Source organism: Amphiura filiformis, chromosome 6, assembly GCF_039555335.1.
Source record: "Amphiura filiformis chromosome 6, Afil_fr2py, whole genome shotgun sequence".
Classification (NCBI taxonomy): Eukaryota; Metazoa; Echinodermata; class Ophiuroidea; order Amphilepidida; family Amphiuridae; genus Amphiura; species Amphiura filiformis.
In genome coordinates, this window is record NC_092633.1 from 65,663,959 (window position 1) to 65,688,064 (window position 24,106).

The following is a 24,106-nucleotide window of genomic DNA, read 5'->3' on the forward strand; positions in this document are numbered from 1 at the left end:
CCCTAATCATCTTATAAAATGCAATTGCATGCCTTTCTGTTATCATGCTTATGGCTTAATAAATTTCATCTCCATCTCCATCCAGGGCCATACTGCCCCCCCCCCCCACTGAACCCTCTGGGGTTAACTTTGCTACCCCCCCCCCCGCCCCCAAACTCGTGTAGGTTATCCCAATAAGGATGGTCAATTGCTCCTGCGCCTGAATTTTTCACCCGATCATGGAGGGTGCGATGGAGAGTTTTCAGTGCCTTTATCACTACAGGTATCTGCTCCCCCGACCGTATCTGGACCCCCCCTTGTCATGTAATAGCGTGGCTATCTCCTCCCAAAGCTTTTTTTATCCCAGAAATACTTTCCGTGTCTCTCCAAATTTTGAGTATAGCCAATGTTTCCTTGTCATTCCAATTGACCCCTCTATGGAAACGGGAAATCACAAGCAGCAAATAAAAAAGAAGCTAAAAGGAAATGTAAGAAAGAACAGATTTTAATGTTCATTTTCAATGATTCTACCTGTTCAGTAATAATTCTTCCTGTTATAGTGAACGCTCCCATTTACTCATCTAACGGTGATGTCCGAAAAAAATAATCGCATCCCCAGGCCTTGCCGTTTGAGGCGAGCGATCGCTCTCGCTCGCCGCCGCTCGCCCAAACTCGATTTTTAGTGAGCGATTTTCCACTCGCCATAGACAATAAATATCACTCGCTGCGAATCTCCCAAAATCAGCCACTGAATCAGCCATTTCAGTATTTAATCGATGCTGTACTCCCTCCAAGCGTAGAAAGTGAAAAATGTTAGCGCGCTTCGCGCGCATTTCAACATAAATGTACATAAATACCGTGTCAAGACAGAAACTCTACTTGATTATTTCCTAAATAAGTGATATTTGTGAAAATTCGACCACTCGCCTACAATCATGCTAGCGAGTGATTAACCACTCGCCTTTAAAATCTAAACGGCAAGGCCTGCATCCCGCTAGTTTATATTAATATTTGCAGCTGCAGCCATAAATTACTCTGCTTAAAATTTTCCGCGAGTGATATAGGCCTACTCACAATTATATCCGACAGCCCAATAGTGCTGCGTGTCCACACGTAATTACTATTACCGGACGAAACGTTTCGATCGGTCTTAACAGCTCTTAACTCTGGTCATCTTCAGCCTTAAATTGTCGGATTTAAAGCACATTACGTCGGATATAGTAATTTTTTTTATATCCGACGCTCATTCACACCGCCACTTATATCCGATACTATTACCGACGTAATTTAAGTCCGGTAATAGTCCGACTGTGTGAACACGACGAGTCGGCAATAGCTCTATGTCCGACGTGTTTATATCCGAGCTATTACCGGTCATAACTAACCGGAAATGGTCAGCAGAGCTAATGTCTCCTTCTCTTGCCAGTTCATTCCTCTATTGCGTTTGATATTCGCACCTGCATCCATGATGATTTTGTTTTATCTCTCACTGGTCACACTATTTATACTCTGCTTCAAATCAGTTGCGCGAGTGATTTTGAATTTAACCCGGAAGTGTTCTTCACGCTGAATCACGCAGAAAGGTGAAAGGTCACAGTTATATCCGACAGCCCAAAAGCGCTGTTCAGTGTTCACACGTAATTACTATTACCGATCGTAACGTTTCGATCGGTCTTAACAGCTCTTAACCCTGGTCATCTTCGGATTTAAATTGTCGGATTTAAACCACATTACGTCGGATATAGTTATATCCGACGCTCATTCACACTGCCACTTATACCCGATACTATTACCGACGTAATTTAAGTCCGGTATTAAGTGGTTTAAGTCCGACTGTGTGAACAAGGCTTGGGTTGATATATTCAGTTTCCTGTTGTAGCGAGCAATCTTTCCCATTTTGTTTATTTTGTTCGTGTGCAGGATGCGTAGCCTCATTACCTACTTTACTAAATTTAATTGTAAATCATCCTTTGAAGTTTCACAGATCAACTGTTGCCATTCAGAAATGTGGTTTTTTTCGCCAAGGGGGTTCTTTTGATATACCAATGGACGTATAGACGAATCCAACGAGCCAAGTGATGGTCAGAATTCAGTCGGCTATTACTGGGTCCCATCTGCACCAAACTGGCGTTGTTACTGCCCAATTGGATGGATTAAATCCGCTTAAAAATCGATGTTGAATTGTATTGTGTTGTAAACTTTCACCATTCTTTTGTCTATGTGTAACACGGGTGATGGAATGTAGTTTAATATCCCCGCCAAGGCCACATCATTTCACTTTTTAGGTGGGATAGACTAAAGGGGGACCCAGCTATGGCTGCCATTGAGGTGTAGGAATGCGTGAATTTGGATTCGTCTATATATGTAACCGTTTTGTCTCATTTTTATATTCACTCAAACACATAACAAGAAAAACTTTTCACATCGAATTGTATATAATTATTTATTGTACTGTTATTGAAATATACTGTATGTCAATTAATACAATTTACACAAATATGCTTATCATAATAATAAATCGTGCTTTTAATTGTAAAATGCAGAATAACAGTTTACTATAAATTGGGCATAACCCTCTCTGTATGACAGTGCCATTCGCCGAGCGTATTCTGATTCGTTGAACTTCAAATTAGCATACTTTTGGAGGTTTCCATATTTGGTATTACCTAATTAATTATTAATACCGCTACGTTGTTTACATAGTGACGTCATTAGAACTGGTCGTTTCGTCAAAGATTCGACAAACAAACATTTCCACTTTTCTTTCCATTACTGTTATATTGTGAAATACCATATACCTGACGTGTTAGTCCAATATGATAGGAAAATATTTCTGGCGATGACCCCATGTTCACATTGGCTAAATAAGCTGTATTTTTGCTGGAAAGGGGCCGGGGCATGTCGGCCATTTTGTTTGCAAAAGGCATGTTCTTCCTCCTGCGTTACCCGGAAGTGACAGCACCAGAACAAATGACGTCATTTCTGGATTTCAGCCAGGACGGTTACGTTCAAGGCCATGCACCAGTATACGCATAAGCGTATCTAGGTTTTACTAAAGTAAAACATCTTTGGTCTTAAATGAGACATTTACCGAGATCTTGGCAAACTATAGAGTACCGAAATGTGACGTCATAAAATTTTCTTTTTTCGCATTTTAGCATTTTCATGACCATATCTCAGTAGAACATGATGAAAAACATCCACAGTCCAAATTTGGTGGGAATCGGATCATGAGGGCCCGAGATATGGCCGCATGAATTGTGTATATTGGTGTCAATTGGCCTGGTTCATAACTGTTTAGAACCAGGCCAATTTACACTGATTTCAATGGGGCTAATTAGGTATTCATGCGGCCATATCTCGGGCCCTCATGATCCGATTCCCACCAAATTTGGACTGTGGATGTTTTTCATCATGCTCCACCGATACATGGTATTCAAAACGCTGAAATGCAAAAAAGTTTTCTGTGACGTCATCACTTCGGTACTCTATTGGCTTTGCGCCAAAAAATTGGAAAAGGGGTATAATCCTTCTTGTCTTCCATGAGCAACCGCGTCACATCGGGTATAATCTTCCTTCCAGGAGCAACCACTGTGCATGATTGACGGGTTATTCCATTGCTCGGAATAGGGTAGTGTATTTTAGCGGGACAATGCTGGATGGTGCACGCGCGCGTGCACGATGTGCAAGGTAGACTTTCGCCCAGACGTGGCATGTGGTTGTTGGTGTAGGGGTGTGGGGGTGGGGGTGTGTGTATTGGGGGGGCGTGTTGTCCGAGATGTTAGGAATTATTTAATAATAGTTATTAATATTGGAAGAACGTTTTAAACTTTAATTTAAGGCATCATATACGATTTTATACTATTTCAGATTTTCAATTAATAACAAAATAATAAAATAGCATTAAAAAATTATATTAATAGGCCTATTTATTATCGCACGCACGCCATGGTAACAATAAAAAAAAAAGGCACACTTTCCGATAAAAATTTGGGAAACAAATTGATTAAAAAAAATAAAATAAAAACAATCTTTCTTAAACCAAATTTTCATGAAATTGAGGGCCATCAATAAACCAAAATGCACCCCAAATCTGTCGCACATCCCCGTAGTAGGCCTACCCTCCTTTCCACCCCGTTGCCCTAAACCGCCACGAGTATTTTTTTTTACCTGAGGCAAGCTCACCCCTACAGTCGCAATAGTCCTAGTCCAGATAGCTATTAACACACGCCTACTAATAACGTACTTTCATCAAGTGATGGCGCTATAAGGTTTACCACGGAAGCTGTTTGGTTTACCGTGGAAGAAGATTATACCCTATATGAAAAATTGACAATACCCGCCTCTGTAGTCATACAATACAAATGTATGCGGTTACGGACGGTTAACAGTTGATGTTATTCGATAACACCGCCCTCTGTAGTCATATAATACAAAGGGATGTCATTGAATACTGATTCGTCATTATGCGATCATTACAACGACGTTTACTCTATCATAATAATGTCAATGTAATATTATGATTGAAAGCTCAATGTATTCGGATCAAAATATACACAAAGACCATCTCTTAACAAGGTGATATTCAGAAAAATATTTTTACAAAGAACTTACAATCTTAGTACTTTGTTCCTTAGGTGGGTGGGTGGGTATGTGGTTGGGTGTGTATGTGAGTGGTTTTATCTCTCCTTATACATGGTGACATGACTTTTATGGCATTGGCCCAAATTCAACAAAGGTTTAAAACCTGACATTTTGGTCCCGTTGTAAATTTCCTTTTTCTTAGTTTTTGCTTATGTTGTTTGTTGCTGTTTTATTGACGTTGTTGTTGTTGTTGTTGTTTTATAGTGTTGCTAAAAAATTCTTTTTTCTGGTTGCCTGCAACCATATGTTTTTTTTTTACCGTATTGCAAGTATGTTACGGGTTTTAAAATATGCCCCAGCTGTTTCATGTTGTTTCGATTTTGTGCATATAACACAAAAATGATGCCTACTTTTTCATTCGACATCAAGTATTCGATGTGTCTGTTTAAATTAATCTTAATCTTATATCGAATGTTTGTTGACAATTATAGTTGACATTGAATATATTATCGATTTACGTCATCAACTATACCTTAGAAGTTAAAAAAAATAGAAGATCCATTTTGAATAGCGATATATGTTGCATCGAATATTGGATGTCGAATAAAGAGTATACTAGCTGGGCCTTATACAACATGATACATGTATGAAGAATCAGTACAGTAAGTAATATTTCGTGCAATAAATCGCAAGAAGCTGTATTGATTTGTTTATAAGTCCCTATTTACTAAAACATTATTTTAAAAGGTTTGTTTTACTTAGGAAGACCGCGTTACGCATACATGTAGGTGCAATATTGCGGCAAGATTGCTACAGCGCTTTCGGGCACCACTTTTCTCATCCTATGCCACGTTTGTCATAACTATTCGCCGTAGAAGTGACGTCATAATCATAGGAATACAATTTTTGAATAGATCGCCCTGTACTACAAGAAGATTGCACTCTAACAGGTGCGAGTGATCAGCATAATATGCATATTCTAGAATTACGATTATCCCTGTTCTTTGACATCTGCGAGAGTAGCTAGCAAATTCTTAAGATTTTAATGCAATGTTCAAAAATAATACAAAATAACTTAAGCAAATGTTAAGGAAAATGTCTTTTCTCCTATCCTGGTACTAAATTCCACTTAGACCAGGTCTAGCTTTAGACCTGGTCTATCTCTTTTGTGCATACGGACCCTATGGTTCAATGCATAGGTATACCGAGTGAACGTTGTAGTGCAGGGCGATATAGTCAAAATTGTATTCCTCTGTTGCTATGGTAGTTAATCCGATTAACCGCGTCACTTCTACGGCGAATAGACTATGGTGACCCAATCGTAGAGAACAACGGTTTTACAGGGTTGATCTTAGATCGTTCCGAGGTGTCTTCTGTGGTTCACTGAAGAGGCTACAAAATATGTAATTCAATGCGCCTGACTGAACCCTTCTTATGGGTTCAACTGTGAGGGTTCTCTCAGGATAATATTTTAGAACGAATCCTTTTGGAACTTTTTCGGCAAAGACGCTTTACCACTGAGATGTCACATAACCTTATGATACCCCATTTGTTCAACATGGATACAACATAACATGTTTAAGTCCTTATACAAATGATGACTGTATTCAAAATATGTATATATTTTGAACGGAAAATCGGTCTGTTTTCCTTTCACGGTAGGCCTACATCGACTGGTGGTGTAGGTGTTTTGCTTTCACGGTAGGCCTACATCGACTGGTGGTGTAGGTGTTTTGCTTTCACGGTAGGCCTACATCGACTGGTGGTGTAGGTGTTTTGCTTTCACGGTAGGCCTACATCGACTGGTGGCGTAGGTGTTTGGGTTGTCGGTGCTGGTTGAACTTTACTGTTCGGACAACATTTAAGCAAACGAATGACGTTAATTAGACAGCCTCGAATATTGCGTCGTGACTTCCGACGAAAAATCCCATAAAGAAGCGGATTAATGATAGCTAGACTGAGATACAGATTCACTGCTACAGCATCAGCGGTGGGAGAATGCCACACGTTGAATTTGTTGACTAAAACTCGTACCTAATTGGAAAATAAGAAGAAAGAACGAAAATATATTAGCGAGTGTTTATGCCGATCGGCGCCTGCCATCAAGTGCAGACGCCCGGTAAAATGGAATCAAACATTTATAGAAACACCTTATTACATATTATTGTAGTCAACCGTGCAATTTCGATCGAAATGTTTTGAACAATAAGTCAAACGTTACACGATTTCCAATTATAAATTCAATTTCTGTCACTTGTTCATTAATATAGACAGAATATAACCATCCACTTGTATTAATATTCAAAAACACTTTTCAAGTGATTAGGAATATGCCCTTGAATAAATTTGACGCACTTGGAAAGCACCTAAAAATCTTGGAGAGGCTATTACACAAGATAAGAAACTTATGTTTAGCGGCATTGTATTTTATTAAAACCCAAATCATACAAATGTTGTGTTTTGTGTTTACATTTTTAAATGGAAAAAAGTGTGTTGCATATTTTTATCGTCAGCATTTTTTTTTGGCCCAAGGTTGATAACAAACAATGGAACCTGTATATCTACGGTAGATAGCAAACAATGCAACCTGTATATCCATTGCTATCTACGGTAAATAACAAACAATGCAACCTGTATATCCATTGCTATCTACGGTAGATAACAAACAATGCAACCTGTATATCCATTGCTGTCTACGGTAGATAACAAACAATGCAACCTGTATATCCATTGCTATCTACGGTAGATAACAAACAATGTAACCTGTACATCCATTGCTATCTACGGTAGATAACAAACAATGTAACCTGTATATCCATTGCTATCTACGGTAAATAACAAACAATGCAACCTGTATATCCATAGCTATCTACGGTAGATAACAAACAATGTAACCTGTATATCCATTGCTATCTACGGTAGATAACAAACAATGCAACCTGTATATCCATTGCTATCTACGGTAAATGCAACCTGTAACCTGTATATCCATTGCTATCGGAGATAACAAACAATGCAACCTGTATATCTATAGCTATTTACGGGAGATAACAAACAATGTAACCTATATATCCATAGCTATCTACGGTAAATAACAAACAATGCAACCTGTATATCCATTGCTATCTACGGTAGATAACAAACAATGCAACCTGAATGTCTATTGCTATCTACGGTAGATAACAAACAATTCAAGTGTATATCTATTGCTATTTACGGTAGATAACAACCAACGCAACCGTTATATCCATTGCTATCTACGGTAAATAACAAACAATGCAACCTGTGTATCCATTGCTATCTACGGTAAATAACAAACAATGCAACCTGTATACACATTGCTATATACGGTAGATAACAAACAATACAACCTGTATATCCATTGCTATCTACGGTAGATAACAAGCAATGCAACCTTTGTATCCATTGCTATCTACGGTAGATAACAAACAATACAACCTGTATATCCATTGCTATCGACGGTAGATAACAAGCAATGCAACCTGTATATCCATTGCTATCTACGGTAGATAACAAGCAATGCAACCTGTATATCCATTGCTATCTACGGTAGATAACAAATAATGCAACCTGTATATCCATTGCTATCTACGGTAAATAAACAATGCAACCTGTATATCCATTGATATCTACGGTAGATAACAAACAATACAACCTGTATATCCATTGCTATCTACGGTAGATAACAAACAATGCAACCTGTATATCCATTGCTATCTACGGTAGATAACAAACAATGCAACCTGTATATCCATTGCTATCTACGGTAGATAACAAACAAAACAACCTGTATATCCATTGCTATCTACGGTAAATAACAAACAATGCAACCTGTATATCCATTGCTATCTACGGTAAATAACAAACAATGCAACCTGTATATCCATTGCTATCTACGGTAAATAACAAACAATACAACCTGTATATCCATTGTTATCTACGGTAGATAACAAACAATACAACCTGTATATCAATTGCTATCTACGGTAGATAACAAACGATGCAATCTGTATATCCATTGCTATCTACGGTAGATAACAAACAATGCAACCTGTATACCATTGCTATCTACGGTAGATAACAAACAATGCAACTTGTGTATTCATTGCTATCTACGGTAGATAACAAGCAATGCAACCTGTATATCCATTGCTATGGTAGATAACAAACAATGCAACCTGTATATCCATTGCTGTCTACGGTAGATAACAAACAATGCAACCTGCATATCCATTACTATCTACGGTAGATAAACAAACAAGATAACTATCAACGGTCAATGCAATCGTCGTTGTGAAAATCCTGCGCTGCACAATGTTACGTAATGCTGTTGGAAATTCCGCACAATACTGAAAACAGTCTACACATTTAAGAAAATAATCTGTGTAATCTACAATTAGCTTGCCATTTTTCCGCAAAAACGTGTTCCCTGTTTTATTTTCATTGCTTTTAGAACGTTGTTTGCGCCGCCCATTTTTACCGGCTATGAGGCAAGCAATTAACCCATTTGGTGACCCACTGACTGAACAGGAGCATTTAATAACTTGGACAGGGAAAGCGAACGATTGACACAAATTGATGCTTCTTAAAGTGGACTTAAATGAGCCTTAATTGAGGCAAAGGTAAAATTTGCCTTTTTCTTGCAAATAAACACTATGATGATGATGCTGATGAATTATTCATGTCTGATATACGTCCCGAGTCCGGAAAGAAGCAAATAGTTCTTTATTGACTTTTTCAGGCTAGAACGTATATTAAGGAAATTAACTATTGAGATAAGACTTAGTGACAGGTACCGATATCATCACTTTCCAGTGCCGTGTGATTCTTGCTTTGAGGAATATATTTACTTTTCGGTCCTGATTTTTTTTCCCTTGAGGCTAATTTTGGCAATAAAACGAATGACACTTCTACTTGGAATAATCAGATGTAAACTCTGTTTACTTTTGTGTGAACAATAACTTTCTTGATCTATTCCAAATGAAGCGATCGAGACTCGGTGACAAAACGTTAAACTAAAAAATCAGGATAATGACTTTGTTTAATTGTTATCTACCGTATGATAACAATGAGTTACAGGTTGCAATGCTTTCTTATTGAGTACAGGTTCAAATGCTTTCTTATTGAGTACAGGTTCCAATGCTTTCTTATTGAACACAGGTTCCAATGCTTCTTATTGAGCGCATGTGAACCATACAACGTTTTGTGACTGAATGAAGATTATACAGGTGCAGTTTGACAAAGGAGCGAGTACTGGCGCAAATAACCATAGGAGTTGAAAGCGCCATACAAATCTACAAAAAACAAAATAGAACTGGCCAAACACCTGTCTAATACTCCCGAGTCATGTATAGACACAACAGTTTGCCTCACATATCACGAATGACGTTCCAAATATTTGTTGCATAATTTTGATGAATATCTTTTTAAGAGTAGGCCTATTGATGAAAAAGTTATGCAAAAATAAATTGTGATTGTTTTGTTAATTTCATAATTCTTTGTCAATGACGGGAATGAGGTTATGTGTATGCCTAACGTAATGCTGATGGTATCGGATACATCCCATTGAATTACGTGTGGAGAAAGTGACGGAAACCTTCTGCCATTTCGTTAATTTAGCTTTTTCTCTCTCTCATTTTTTCACCACGTATTCTTAGAAAGATATGTGTATTTAAAATATGTAACAATATTGGGAATAGCTGCTCTTAACTCCGAGAAATTAAGCTTTCAAATTGGGTAAAGTTCTTTGTGGACCACCTGTAGTAATATAATACTAGACTAAAATTAGTATGAAGTAATTATGTATTTCCTTCTAATCTTGCTGATCATTGATCTACAAACGATAGCAGATTCACGAAGAATGATATACTTCTGTCATTCCTCACTTCACTTCACATTGATCCTCTGTAGAATGAACCCGGTAAGAATCTGCCTGTCTGTCACATGTCCCTGTGTAAGATACCATGCCATCTTCCGTATTCACTAACCTGTCATATTTGACTAAATACCGGATGACGTCATCTCATCCTCATATAGATTACGTCAGGTTATACATTGTAATACTATATTTCAAGTTGATATCCAGTTCACGTGTAACTGCATGTGCTGTATCTTCTAGCACACGCTTTGTGAGGGGGAGGTAAATCGGATGTTATTATACCTCTCACCAAGTCTAATTTAGTCCGTTTAATTCCTGGTAAAACAAGGTCTTCAAAAAAAAGCTGCTCTCGCTTGGTTTCTATGGGATGCAGTCAGTGGCGGAAGGAAACTTGCTTTCTATCTATATAGTTTTTAACGTGGTCAAATAGCAAAACACACCTTCATTTGGGGCTAAAAAGGCGTAGTAAAACAAACAAAATATACGCCCCCCCCCCTAAATTTGAATGCCCAAAAACTAGGTCTTCGATATTTTTTCCGTAATTAATATTTGCATCGCTATCATGTACGTAAGTATTTGAGGTTAGATTCCACGGTGTTTAGTCTTATAACCAGGGTCGTTCCAACCATTAGGCCAGGTAAGGCGGGCGCCTAGGGCGGCAAACGCAAAAAAGGGGAGGTGAAAAAAAGAAAAAACGGGAATGGAGAAAGAAAAGGTAAGAAAAAATGAGGGCGGATAAAAAGAAAAAATGGAAGGAAGAATAAAACGAGGCGAAAAGAGTAGCAGAAAACAGGGCGGAAAACTGATGAGTTTTCAAGGAGGTAACCCACTTAGCACTTTTTGGTATGCTTTGGTGGGGCGGCAGGGAGAGGCTTTGCCTAGGGTGGCAAAATCCCTAGGAACGGCCCTGTTTACAAAATGGTTTATAACACAAGTTAATTGCCATTATTATTTTCTCTTACTTAACAAAAAGACAAGGAATTTATTAGAATTAAAATTCTACCAAGTTTCTACCAGGGTTTGAACCACCAACCTATGGATCCATAGTCCAGAAACATACCACTGTGCTATACGAGTCCAGAAAGGCGTCTGTTAATCATACTTACTGATTAATATTACAATACATAATATTATTACCAATGAATACGTATATAAGTTTCCTAACCCTATAACCCTAACCATAATAGGCGGGACACTACGTAAAAGTTGCTTAAACGGGCAACGGTCTCCCTATCGAATGCAGGATGCAGTTACCTTTAGGGAACGGTTTTAAAAAACTATCCACTGCCCCCACCCATGGGCAGAATTGTCAGACAATTTACTCCTTGCCACACCACTGACCTGCCACACCCTTCGCTTCGCTCATCTTGTCCATGATGCGTGTTTCGTTTTACCGCATCTGTCTTTTTATGGCTCTTTTGACCGAAGTGAGGTTTGAAGTTTAGAATGATTGGTAACAAAACACCGATCGTACATTCACCTCCTTTCTTTGGTGTCATTTGCATTTTTTCATACATACAGCGTTTCATTTATACGCTATATTGTTGAATTAAATAATTTAAAAAATCAAGTTCGGCATCATCATCGTACAAGTGTAAAGGAATTGAATATTATAGAGGCGCCCAATTCAACATTGAATCACTCAGTCTGAGATTTTGACGCCACTCTGACCAAAATCGCCATTTTAACCGCAAAATACAACTGACTTGTGCATGTTAAACGTGTTTCAAATCACGTAGATTTCCCTTTGTACCTAGAAAGTATTAAAGAATCATGAGAATCTGTAAACCTGTTGTTTAACCGATACGTAGACACTGTCACACGTTTCCGGATTCGTCACATTAGAAGGCGTATACAGTCAGGGGGGTGGCACTAAATTCACGGTTGTTCTATGAAACACGCAAGCTGAATGACAATCTCGCTTGCTGGTTTGGCTAGAAAATGAGGCCAGTTATCGATCGGTTGTGAATAATTCATTTCGATCCCTTGATTATGTTAATTAAGGTTGGCAAGTAACGACGTCGTTAGTTTTGCGAACTCTGCCTGTTTAATGCGAGTAGAGCGCGCCCTCATAAGACCAAAGAGCAATTCGCCGGCGGCGTACTACTATTTCCCATCAGGCACCAGTGTTTAGTTTTTTACAGAAAGTCTGCTAGTTTGAGAAGGGAATGACTTTTTACAAAAGTAATGTCGAAATTAGGACTTGCAGTCAGTAATGCGATGGAAATGCAGGACAGATGTAAGGTATGAAATACAAGTAGTATTTCAAGTCAAGAAAACCTTTGACACCACATCTGACCTTCCAACATGGCGCCGTATTCATCGTGTGTTTCTAATTCATGTCTCGTGCAAAATAAAATCAATCTCAGCATTGAATCAGACATAATCTTATTTGGCTCGCGGCGTGAATTATTGATTTTATAAGTAGGTAAAAAAATCACAATTGACTCACGGCTGTGAGGCAGTTATGGATCAATGACTCCAAATATTGAAAAGCCTGATGACTAGTCACATGTTGACATATCACGTGTTCGGGAAATCACATGGTCAACATTTAAGATTCAATGTTGGTTTACAAGCTTTTACATATAGTTAATTGTCATTTGTATTCTCGAGTATTTATCTTCGTTAATTAACATCTCTTTTAAATGCTGATAAATTGTGGTTAGTGCACATTTATCTGTTAGAATTCAGTATTATTTGAATATAAATTCTAATACGCAGAGGGGGTCACACGGCACTGGAATTTCACATCACCCTACTTAGCTAAATTTCGGAGCTCTGCACTTCAAAATCAGGTAAATTTCAAAGTTTATGCACTTAAAACATTTAATATAATACTCATTTTTTATAACGGAATGATATACGAAATATACCAGCTTATACGGTACAGCAGAAAGGTGATATACGCATGCCACCCATCCAACAACATTGCCATACCTGCACACTAGCCATGCTCCCTCTGCATGCCATGAATACCGCACTCTATAAGACCAGGGAGCAAATTTAAATAACAATACGCTATTTGAATAACACTGCGGCTCATGCAAATTATTTATTGACGCTTCCAGATAAATCTTCCTTGATACAGTGATAGAGATTTGCAGAGGTTGGTTCAAGGCCTTATACATGTAGAAAACGTATACATCATTATGTTAGTAAAGTTAAAGTCGTTGAATGATCCATGATGCAGTCATGTCTACAGTAGAATTCACCTCGACCTTTGCAGGACTTAAACCCCATTAAAAGCTATTAAACCAAGATAACACTCATTGAAAACAGCTCAACTGATTAAATCATATCTTCTCTGGTTAAATACACACAACATATGTTTCTGCTTTACACGTACAATGGAGGAATGCGCTGGGATTATAGTTTCAGTTGGGTGAACGATTATAAAGCGAGCGCTAGAGAACAATTCTGTGTGGTCTTTGTATACGAAATGAGACAATACGTGTTTATTGTTAACCAGCGTTCTTGAAAATGAGAAGCATGGTGGTTTGCAGACTTAACACGGTTTGAAATAATTTCTTCATATTTTTGGTGTTATCTGTCGTTTACATATCCTTCCTAAAACACCAAAGTACGCATATTTCCAAACATCTAAATTAGCTAAAAATTTAGGACATGTTACAAAACTATATTTTTAGAATTTTAGATGAGTACTTTTAATATTGGCCGGTTATTTTTCACACAGCGACGTTAACTAGGCAATGTACTATTTCCTATAACATACACTAAAACACCAAAGTACGCATATTTCCAAACATCTAAATTAGCTAAAAATTTAGGACATGTTACAAAACTATATTTTTTAGAATTTTAGATGAGTACTTTTAATATTGGCCGGTTATTTTTCACACAGCGACGTTAACTAGGCAATGTACTATTTCCTATAACATACACTAAAACACCAAAGTACGCATATTTCCAAACATCTAAATTAGCTAAAATTTAGGACATGTTACAAAACTATATTTTTAGAATTTTAGATGAGTACTTTTAATATTGGCCGGTTATTTTTCACACAGCGACGTTAACTAGGCAAATCCCCATACTTTTAACGTAGGCTATTTGTAAGGTTAGCGTCAATGGTAAGAGCACTGTGTATTGTGTATAGGAAAACGAACAGTAACTGCAGTATGCTCTGTATTCCAGTGTTTGATGCAATACAGGTTCCGCCATTGTGTGTTATATACCGTAGATAATAATGGATATACAGGTTGCATTGTTTGTTATTTACCGTAGATAATAATGGATATACAGGTTGTATTGTTTGTTATTTATCGTAGATAGCAATGAATATACAGGTCGCATTGTTTGTTATCTACCGTATAGATAAGCAACGGATATACATGTTGCATTGTTTGTTATCTACCGTAGATAGCAATGGATACACAGGTTGCGTTGTTTATTATCTACCGAAGATAGCATTGTTTATAGGCCTACATGTTGCATTGTTTGTTATCTACCGTAGATAGTAATGGATATACAGGTTGCATTGTGTATTATCTACCGTAGATAGCAATGGATATATAGGTTGCATTGTTTGCTATCTACCGTATATAGCAATGGATACAGGTTTGCAGTCTTTGTTATCTACCGTAGATAGCAATGAATATACAGGTTGCAGTCTTTGTTATCTATTGTAGATAGCAATGGATATACAGGCTGCATATTGTTAGTTACCGGTATCTAACATAGATAGCAGTAGACGTACAAATTACATTCATGCATTGCTTTTATCTATAGAGCAATGTATAAACGGATTGCATTGTTTACTACGAGTTAAACTACACCATATCTTGGACTTTGCATGCTTAAGTTCTTTGCCCGCAAAAATCAGGAAGGAATACAAACACACATGCATATGAACATTTCAACATACATTACTTGGACGCTATTTCTAAGATATAGTAAAGAAACATCTGTTTTCAAAGAGCTAAATAATTAAATATAATCATTCCGAAGATGGGCAAATATTGAACGAAACTGTATCATTCCGTTTCCTGTGTAATTCCCAAGAGAATCACTCTATACAACTTTAATACATACATCATGAAATGCACAACTGCGCGTTGATGTTCGCAAAAGTCGCTGATAACCTTAGCTACAGAATCCATTTTTAGAGTCTTGATAGACATCTAGTAGTTTGATATTATTTGTACAAATACAATAAATACAATTTCTATATGGATGTAAATCATTGTCTTTATTACATAATACGAGTACAAATCTGACTCGAAGCCCGCGTTTGACACCCAATTTCATCCTTTTCCTGACTAGATTTCCCAGCTTTGTTTTAGATTCTATAAACCGGTACAAAAAAATCGAATTACTCAAGAAAATAAGCTTTTTTAAAATTATCTACCGGTATTTTATGGGGATTTAATCACTATAATTATAAACCTGACGTTTTTCTGGTGACTTTGGCATAGTTTTTTTTTCAAACCTTTAATTGTTACTTATATTTTCAATTGAAAGACACTCTAGAACGTTCAAGTAGTACAACGTCCATCCATTTATATCTTCAACAAGCACTGGCAAAATGAAATAATAAATGATGTTATTACAACCTGTGATATTTCAATATCGTGTTGCCGTTATACTGCTGGCGGTATTGTGAGATGATTTGGACAACCTCCCGACCGGTGCCAGCACTACGGAGGGCATTGTGGGTGGGGGAGGGTTGGTCTTGCCCTCACTTGTCCCCCCAGTAAAAACCGGTAATTTTGTTCAAAATTTGTTGATTTTGCCCCCCCCCCCCCCCATTCACTTTGCGCCCAAAGGTCCACTTTTCAATGTAAAAATGTTACAATGTACCCACGAAAGGTACAGCTAAAATGAATCATTTTAGCGGGGTATACTTCAAAGTCCACTTTTGGATGTCCTGATTTTGCAAATTCCGAACCCCGCAAAAATCCTAGCTACATGTCTACGGGAACTCCCGAACACACGTATTTGTTCATCTTTTCTTTTTTCCCTTCATCGTACTACGAACACTACATGGATGATAAAATTCATTGACATGGAAATCGGCATGTGTAACGGGCAATTGACCTGAAATCCATGTCTCCTCAACACACTCAACATAATGTGCTTCATGCAAATGATATTAGGACTTCTTGACAATGCCTGTGTATCAACTTACATTCTGACCGTTTTTCAGGCGTCAAATTATTGCTATGGTTTAAATACACTTTACTGCAAAGACTTAAAGACCAGTTTTCATCCCTTTGTGATTCTTAAGGATCGAATAAAACTTGAAACTTGTAGGCAGAGGGATGTTATTGTCTTGTCTTCTTATCTGATACTTTTAAAAATTTGTAAAGAACAGAGTCATTACTAAAACTAAATTTGAAAATATAACATAGAATATGAAAATATTACATTGCACAACCGAGTCACGTCATTTCATGATTATTGCCATAGTAACATACGATCCCGATCCATTCAATTAAGGTTGGTCTTAACCCTGGAATTATGGAAAATTTTGGGCCTAAAGTATGTTGGTCTAAAGTATATGTATATAAAAGTATACATATTTAGAATGGCAAATACTTGATAAATTCATCTGTGAAATCAAATTTGGGTCGAAATGCTAATTTTTGGCCCAAATCCCCCAAAACGGTTTTTTGGCCCACTTCTTTTTCGTTAAACGTAACAAAAACAAATCTTGGGCCAAAAATTCTCAATTGTAATTCTAAATGACAATATCCTCTCACATTACTAATATATGTATCAAAAATATCAGTACCGCAAAAGACGGTGACCGCGAAAGACGGGTGACCACGAAAGACGGGTGACCGCTAGTCCTACCCTTATTATTATAGGTATGCAAGGGTATCCATAAAGATGTAGTTTTGAAGAACCTGCCTGATGTAAATTACCCCTCCATCAGATTCTATTATCAGTGCAATTTATTTATGCATTTCAATTATAATGGCCTGGATTCGTGTCAGACATAAAGTCAGTAGGCAAGCGATAAGTGTAAATGATATTGAACACACAAATTGACTGTAAATGACAAGTCGTTATTTTGTGTCAAAATTTGCCACACCTATTATCACGGACACTTAATGCAATACACGCCAGCAGCCATCTAAAAAGTCAGCAGACATATCCTTTGCAAAAAAAGTATGAAGCCTAAGAAACCATTATTTCAAGAACATTTGTAGTCATTTATTATGTTTGTTCATTTAGATCAATTGTGTACAATAGATCTTAGGTAATTAAAATAAATGAAAATCAAAGTTTGTTTTTAAAATCAAAACCAACAACGTATGGTCTGCATGCCACCGACTTTATAGCACGCACTGAGAAGGAATATTGCATTAGAGGAATTATAGAGAGTGCATTAGAATGTCTACAACAGTGTGATACGGATTGGCAGATAACACATCGTGGTATTTACATCAGTTACTATGGTAACCGTAGTGTTCTTATTTAAAACGGGAAAACCTGATCAGGTACTTTAAGTTAATGCATAAACTTCAGATATCTCCACGGTTTAAAAGTGCCGACATCTGAAGCTTCTTGTAAGGTGTCTAAGCTGTTAATTCTATCAGTGCCTTGGAAGCCCATGCACCCTAAAGGGTAGCTGTAGATGGGCTTTTTATGCGTAGTGGATTTGCTTTAAAGCCATAATGTAGGATCTTATAATATGAAATTGGTTAATTTTTTTCAATTTTCAAACCTGATTTTTTGGCATATTTGTAACGTTTACACATGTCCCAACTTCCACGAGGAATGTCCTTCTGATATCAAATGATTTTAATATTTTTTTTAATTGGTACGTGACATAATACAAATTTTATGGCAAATTATTAAAAATTTATATTTTTTTTAATGCACTGATATATTCTCACTGGACACTCAGGTGCATGTAAAACTACATTAGTCTCTGATGTTATGCACTGATATATTCGCACTGAACACCCAGGTGCGAGTAAACCTACTTTAGTCTCTGATGTTATGCACTGATACATTCTCACTGGACACCCAGGTGCGGGTAAACCTATACGTTAGTCTCTGATATTATGCACTGATACATTATCACTAGCACTGAACACCCATACTGGTATCTCAGCAAACACAAAACATTTTTTAAATGTTGGGTTATATAAATGGTATAAAAACGTTTTAATAACATTCAAAAAAACATTTTTGAAAACTTGTTGCAAAACATTCTGAACAAAATGTTATTTTAATGTTGACAAAATATTTGTCACCGACATTTAAATGTTATAAATTAAAACGTTTTGAATAAACGTTTTAAGAACATTTTTCTGTTTGCTGGGATTATTCATTGATACATTCTCACTGGACACCCAGGTGCGGGTAAAACTACATTAGTTACTGATATTATGCACTGATACATTCTCACTGGACACACAGGTGCAGGTAAAACTACATTAGTCTCTGATGTTATGCACTGATACATTCTCACTGGACACACAGGTGCAGGTAAAAACTACATTAGTCGTTGATGTTATGCACTGGCTCACTGGACACCCATGTGTTGGAAAAATTACATTAGTCACTGATATTATGCACTGATATATTCTCACTGGACACCCAGATGCGGGTAAAAACTACATTAGTCTCTGATGTTATGCACTGATACATTCTCACTGGACACCCAGGTGCTAGTAAAACTACATTAGTCTCTGATGTTATACACTGATACATTCTCACTGGGCACCCAGGTGCAAGTAAAACTACATTAATCTCTGATGTTATGCACTGATACATTCTCACTGGACACCCAGGTGCTAGTAAAACTACATTAGTCTCTGATGTTATACACTGATACATTCTCACTGGGCACCCAGGTGCAAGTAAAACTACATTAATCTCTGATGTTATGCACTGATACATTCTCACTGGACACCCAAGGGCAGGTAAAACTATATATTAGTCTCTGATGTTATGCACTGATACATTCTTACTGGACACCCAGGTGCTAGTAAAACTATATTAGTCTCTGATGTTATGTACTGATACAGTCTCACTGGACACCAAGATGCGGGTAAAAACTACAGTAGTCTCTCATGTTATGCACTGATACATTCTCACTGGACACCCAGGTGTAGGTAAAACTACATTAGTCTCTGATGTTATGCACTGATACATTCTCACTGGACACCCAGGTGCGGGTAAAATTACATTAATCTCTGATATTATGCACTGGACACCCAGATGCGGGTAAAAACTACATTAGTCTTTGATGTTATGCACCGATACATTATCACTGGACACCCAGGTGATAGTAAAACTACATTAGTCTTTGATGTTAGGCACAGATACATTCTCACTGGACACCCAGGTGCAGGTAAAACTACATTAGTCTCTGATGTTATGCACTGATACAGTCTCACTGGACACCAAGATGCGGGTAAAAACTACAGTAGTCTTTGATGTTATGCACCGATACATTATCACTGGACACCCAGGTGATAGTAAAACTACATTAGTCTTTGATGTTATGCCCTGATACATTCTCACTGGACACCCAGGTGCAGAAAAAACTACATTAGTCTCTGATGTTACGCACTGATATATTCTCACTGGACACCCAGGTGCAGGTAAAACTACATTAATCTCTGATGTTATGCACTGATACATTCTCACTGGACACCCATGTGTTGGAAAAATTACATTAGTCTCTGATATTATGCACTGATACATTCTCACTGGACACCCAGGGGCGGGTAAAACTATATATTAGTCTCTGATGTTATGCACTGATACATTCTTACTGGACACCCAGGTGCGTGTAAAACTACATTAGTCTTTGATGTTATGCACTGATACATTCTCACTGGACACCCAGGTGCAGGTAAAACTACATTATACTCTCTGGTGTTGTGCACTGATACATTCACACTGAACATCCACGTGCGTGTAAGAATATCGAGGTTCAGATTGAACTAACTGCTGAAGCAATGCATGCTATTTTCGGTATATCACTGCATTCTTTACTAGAATACCACTTTTCAATCTCTTTGAGACAAGTATAGACCTACACCGGTAATAGCTCATGAAAAGTATATCAACAGGAAATAACATAATAAATAATATATAATGTGGCATACATTCAGCATTTTGTCATTTGTCCTTTCACTCAAATATGGTCGGTATCATCAATTATCGTTTGCCAATCAAAGTACAAGCAATGCGTTTCACGATAGCACTTTTGTTCTTAATGGATTTTGTGTTTCAAGAGGTCAGGTGGACGAAATGGGAATATTAATTATGGTTTTGATGAAGATGATGGGTCAAAACTGGAATTTCATTATCATGTGACTACAGACATTGCTTTATGCTTATCGTTAGCTAGCTACCGTTTAGTTTAAATGTGAAGGCTTTGATATTGATTATATTTATTTTAAAATTTAACTGAATTTGCATGCATCTTTATTAATTGCTAGCATTTCTTGCATTTCCGTCAATAAAAACAGGAAATAAGAGTAAGTATTTTAACATTGAAAATGTAATCGAGAATAACACATCACACATCATCATGTAACCAACTGCCCCACACACCCCCACGTGCAAAGGAAACTTCTGTGCGTCTCCAATGAAATTGCACACTACTCGAGACACGACTCATTGATCGAACCATTAATGATAATGAGAACTGCGTAACAGCCACACACCGTTAATATCCGGAAACCTTTGTCTCACATTTAACTAAGAGACCAAAACAAATGTACTGGTTGCTTCCTGACTGTCATTGCCCTCAGCGAATTTGAAATTGATTGAATTATTTCTTATTTACCTAGTCATGTTTTCCACCACCTGTCGTATCGGGTTCAAGAGCCCTCTAAAAGGACATTTGGGTATGGCCGTAGAACGGGGGAAATGATCTTTTTGACTTAAGTAATCATCCCTTACCCCAAAAAATGTCAGTAGGTATATTTTCGACCAATTTAACACATTTTAGGCTACGATTGTTCTCATTTTGGCACACTTCTGTATTAAATTTCCGATTTTTTATATTTCTCCCGGTAAAGTAATTTTTTGTAGCGGGTCAGTGGGAAATGTTGACCCTAACTCCGCAGCCCGGTACAACCCTGAGCCCCGGACCCCACACCGTGAGGCACACGCTTTGAACAAATCCATACGCGTGATGACATTATCTATCAGGAAACATCTTGAAAAGTTTCAACTTCTTCGTTTTTCGTTCTATTTCTTACAAAATTATCTCATTTCATCACGTTGTGTAACACAATTATTAGAGTGCAGTAGTTATCTTAAGCGGGGACCCCTCCCCCACAAACACACCCACCCCGCCATAGGCTCAGAGGTACGCGCCCCGGGGCACTTCAATTTGAAATGGATAGAGGTGTGGGGCTGGCACTTTCGCACCGGGGGGATTCGGTGAGAGCAAAATGTAAAAAATATGGGGTCATTGGGTGAGAGCATGATTTTTGGCATTCGGTGAGAGCAAAATGTAAAAAATATGGGGTCATTGGGTGAGAACATGACCTTTTTTTTTTTAAATGGGATCTTTGGGTGAGAACCGAAACAGCGCCTCAGAAACCTCGAAAATCGAATTCCTAGTTCTAAATGGCTTCAAATTTCTTTGTTTTTTCAAAATAAGTAATAAAATCAGTGATAAATGAAAGTTGCTGTTCAAATTGAACTTGTAAGGGTCTTTGGGTGACAGATCAAATGGAAAAATAAGGGGTCTTCGGGTGACAGAGCATGTGTTCGTAAAAAATATGGGGTCTTTGGGTGACAGCGATGCTGAAAAAGGGGTCTTAACAGCCCTACATACGCGTCACCTCCAAAGTTGGAGTGCCCCCGGGGTACGCGCTTCTCGCTTCTCGCTGCGACGACTTCAACTTTTATTCCTCATCACGCCTCCACTAGTAGTAGTAGTTCGTAATTCCCGCCTTACAGTAGGCGCACCCCTGATAAACAGGGTAATGAGAAAGTTCATAAAAGTACAATTAAACCAAAAATGAGAATACAATATCTATACTAAAAAGTCAAAACAAAAGTTTTTCACAACAGAAGCCAGTGTGGTCTGTGGAGACAGGTGCACTGCGGCAAAGAACTGTTCGTCACTCCGGGGCAAAAGCATCGCACGTCCAAAACACGGCGCTAAACTACAGGATCAAACAATGGATGTCCAAGATCCTTTTCACAAGTTATACACGGTTTAATCCAGGATTCCAATCCACTGGTCAAACACTAGCTACACTACAAACTACAGGATCAAGCGACGGATATATCCGGGATCCTTTTTTCTAATTCTACATAAACAGTCGGTCCAGGATTTAAATCCACTGGTCACGAACACACAAGACAACCACTTTCTGCAACGAATCTACACCCATGCAGGGTCAGGCGGATTATGTTGTTTGTCATGTAATATTTTGATTCTTCCTTTTTATTTCCGTTTTGTCAGTAATTTATCCCCGGAATTATTATGTTTTCCGAAATTTGACGCCAAATCCATCCGTTGAAATTAACAAAAGAAGAAGTATAATTATGATGATTATACACATTAATAAACAGTTATACACATTAATAAACAGTTCACGCCCCTATATTAATGCAGGACAAACATACTTGATAGCAACCGCAAACTTGTTTTGAGCAATTGAAGATCCACAATTGTATTTGATTGGAAATAATGAAGTGTATTGATTTCGTCCCTTTTTGTCTTTCATTGCAGCTTTATTTTAATACGTGTTGTGTATACAAGGTAAAAGTATAATAACAACAGCAAGCAATAAGAAAATGTCGCTGGTATCAATGACATGATCACCCATAAATAACGATAAAAATTATACTAAAAGAAAATAAATATATTCAATTAAAAACTAATGTTGCGGAAACAAACAATTCTTCTTGCCTCGTTCACTCTTCTTGAATACAATTGAGATTAATTCCCAAAGATTTTTATTTTACATGAATACTAACGTGTCTTTAGCATTAAGTGATCCTAATTGGAAATAATGTAACAATTATTGGCCACTGACAACCATATGAATTTGAACGCACGCATCCAAGTACATGTATGGACGTCACCTTTGTGCCAATTATCCCATCGGTGCTAGTTCACCTTCGTTTGTGTGGTCAGAATTTGCGGAACACTGATGTGGCAAAGAAAGACCATGGGCGTCAGGTAAAATTGCAAGTAACCCAGCAAACACAAAATGCTTTCGACATCACTCGCAAGAGGTAGTAAAGGTTGCCAGAAAACGTTTAAATGTCGGTTATACAAAGAGTATATAAAGGGTATAAAACGTTTTCGTAACATTCAAAAACATTATTTGATAACTTACTGCAAACATTCTAACATATCGCTATTTAAGTGTTGACAAAATATTTGGCAAAAAATGTTTGCAGAAAATATTTTTCAATAACATTTGAAAATATTTGAAAACATTTTTGTAGAGTGTTTTTATACAGAACGTTTTAAAACGTTTTCATTACCTTTATATAACCCGACATTTAATGTTACTAAAATGTTTTTACCAAAACCAAAATATAACCTGTCTAAAACGTTTTCAAAACGTATTGTTTGCTGGGAACCTCCTCAAGTGGGTCAACCACATCTGATAATTGTCAGTTTAATATTGTCATGATTGTTGACGTAAATGAAGTGATCATCAAGTTGGTTTA

General features: G+C 37.5%; 1 protein-coding gene across 1 annotated transcript in view; it reads right to left on the minus strand.

Annotated features, from left to right (window-relative positions):
• Nucleotides 1-5,457: 5,457 nt before the first annotated feature.
• The window catches only part of LOC140155843 (melanopsin-A-like), a 32,187-nt gene continuing 13,538 nt past the window's right edge, over nt 5,458-24,106 (minus strand). Inside the window, exon 2 of the mRNA XM_072178831.1 lies at nt 5,458-6,597. Coding sequence (XP_072034932.1) covers nt 6,346-6,597 — 252 coding nt within the window. The 3' untranslated portion in view covers nt 5,458-6,345. The remainder of the gene's footprint in view (nt 6,598-24,106) is intronic.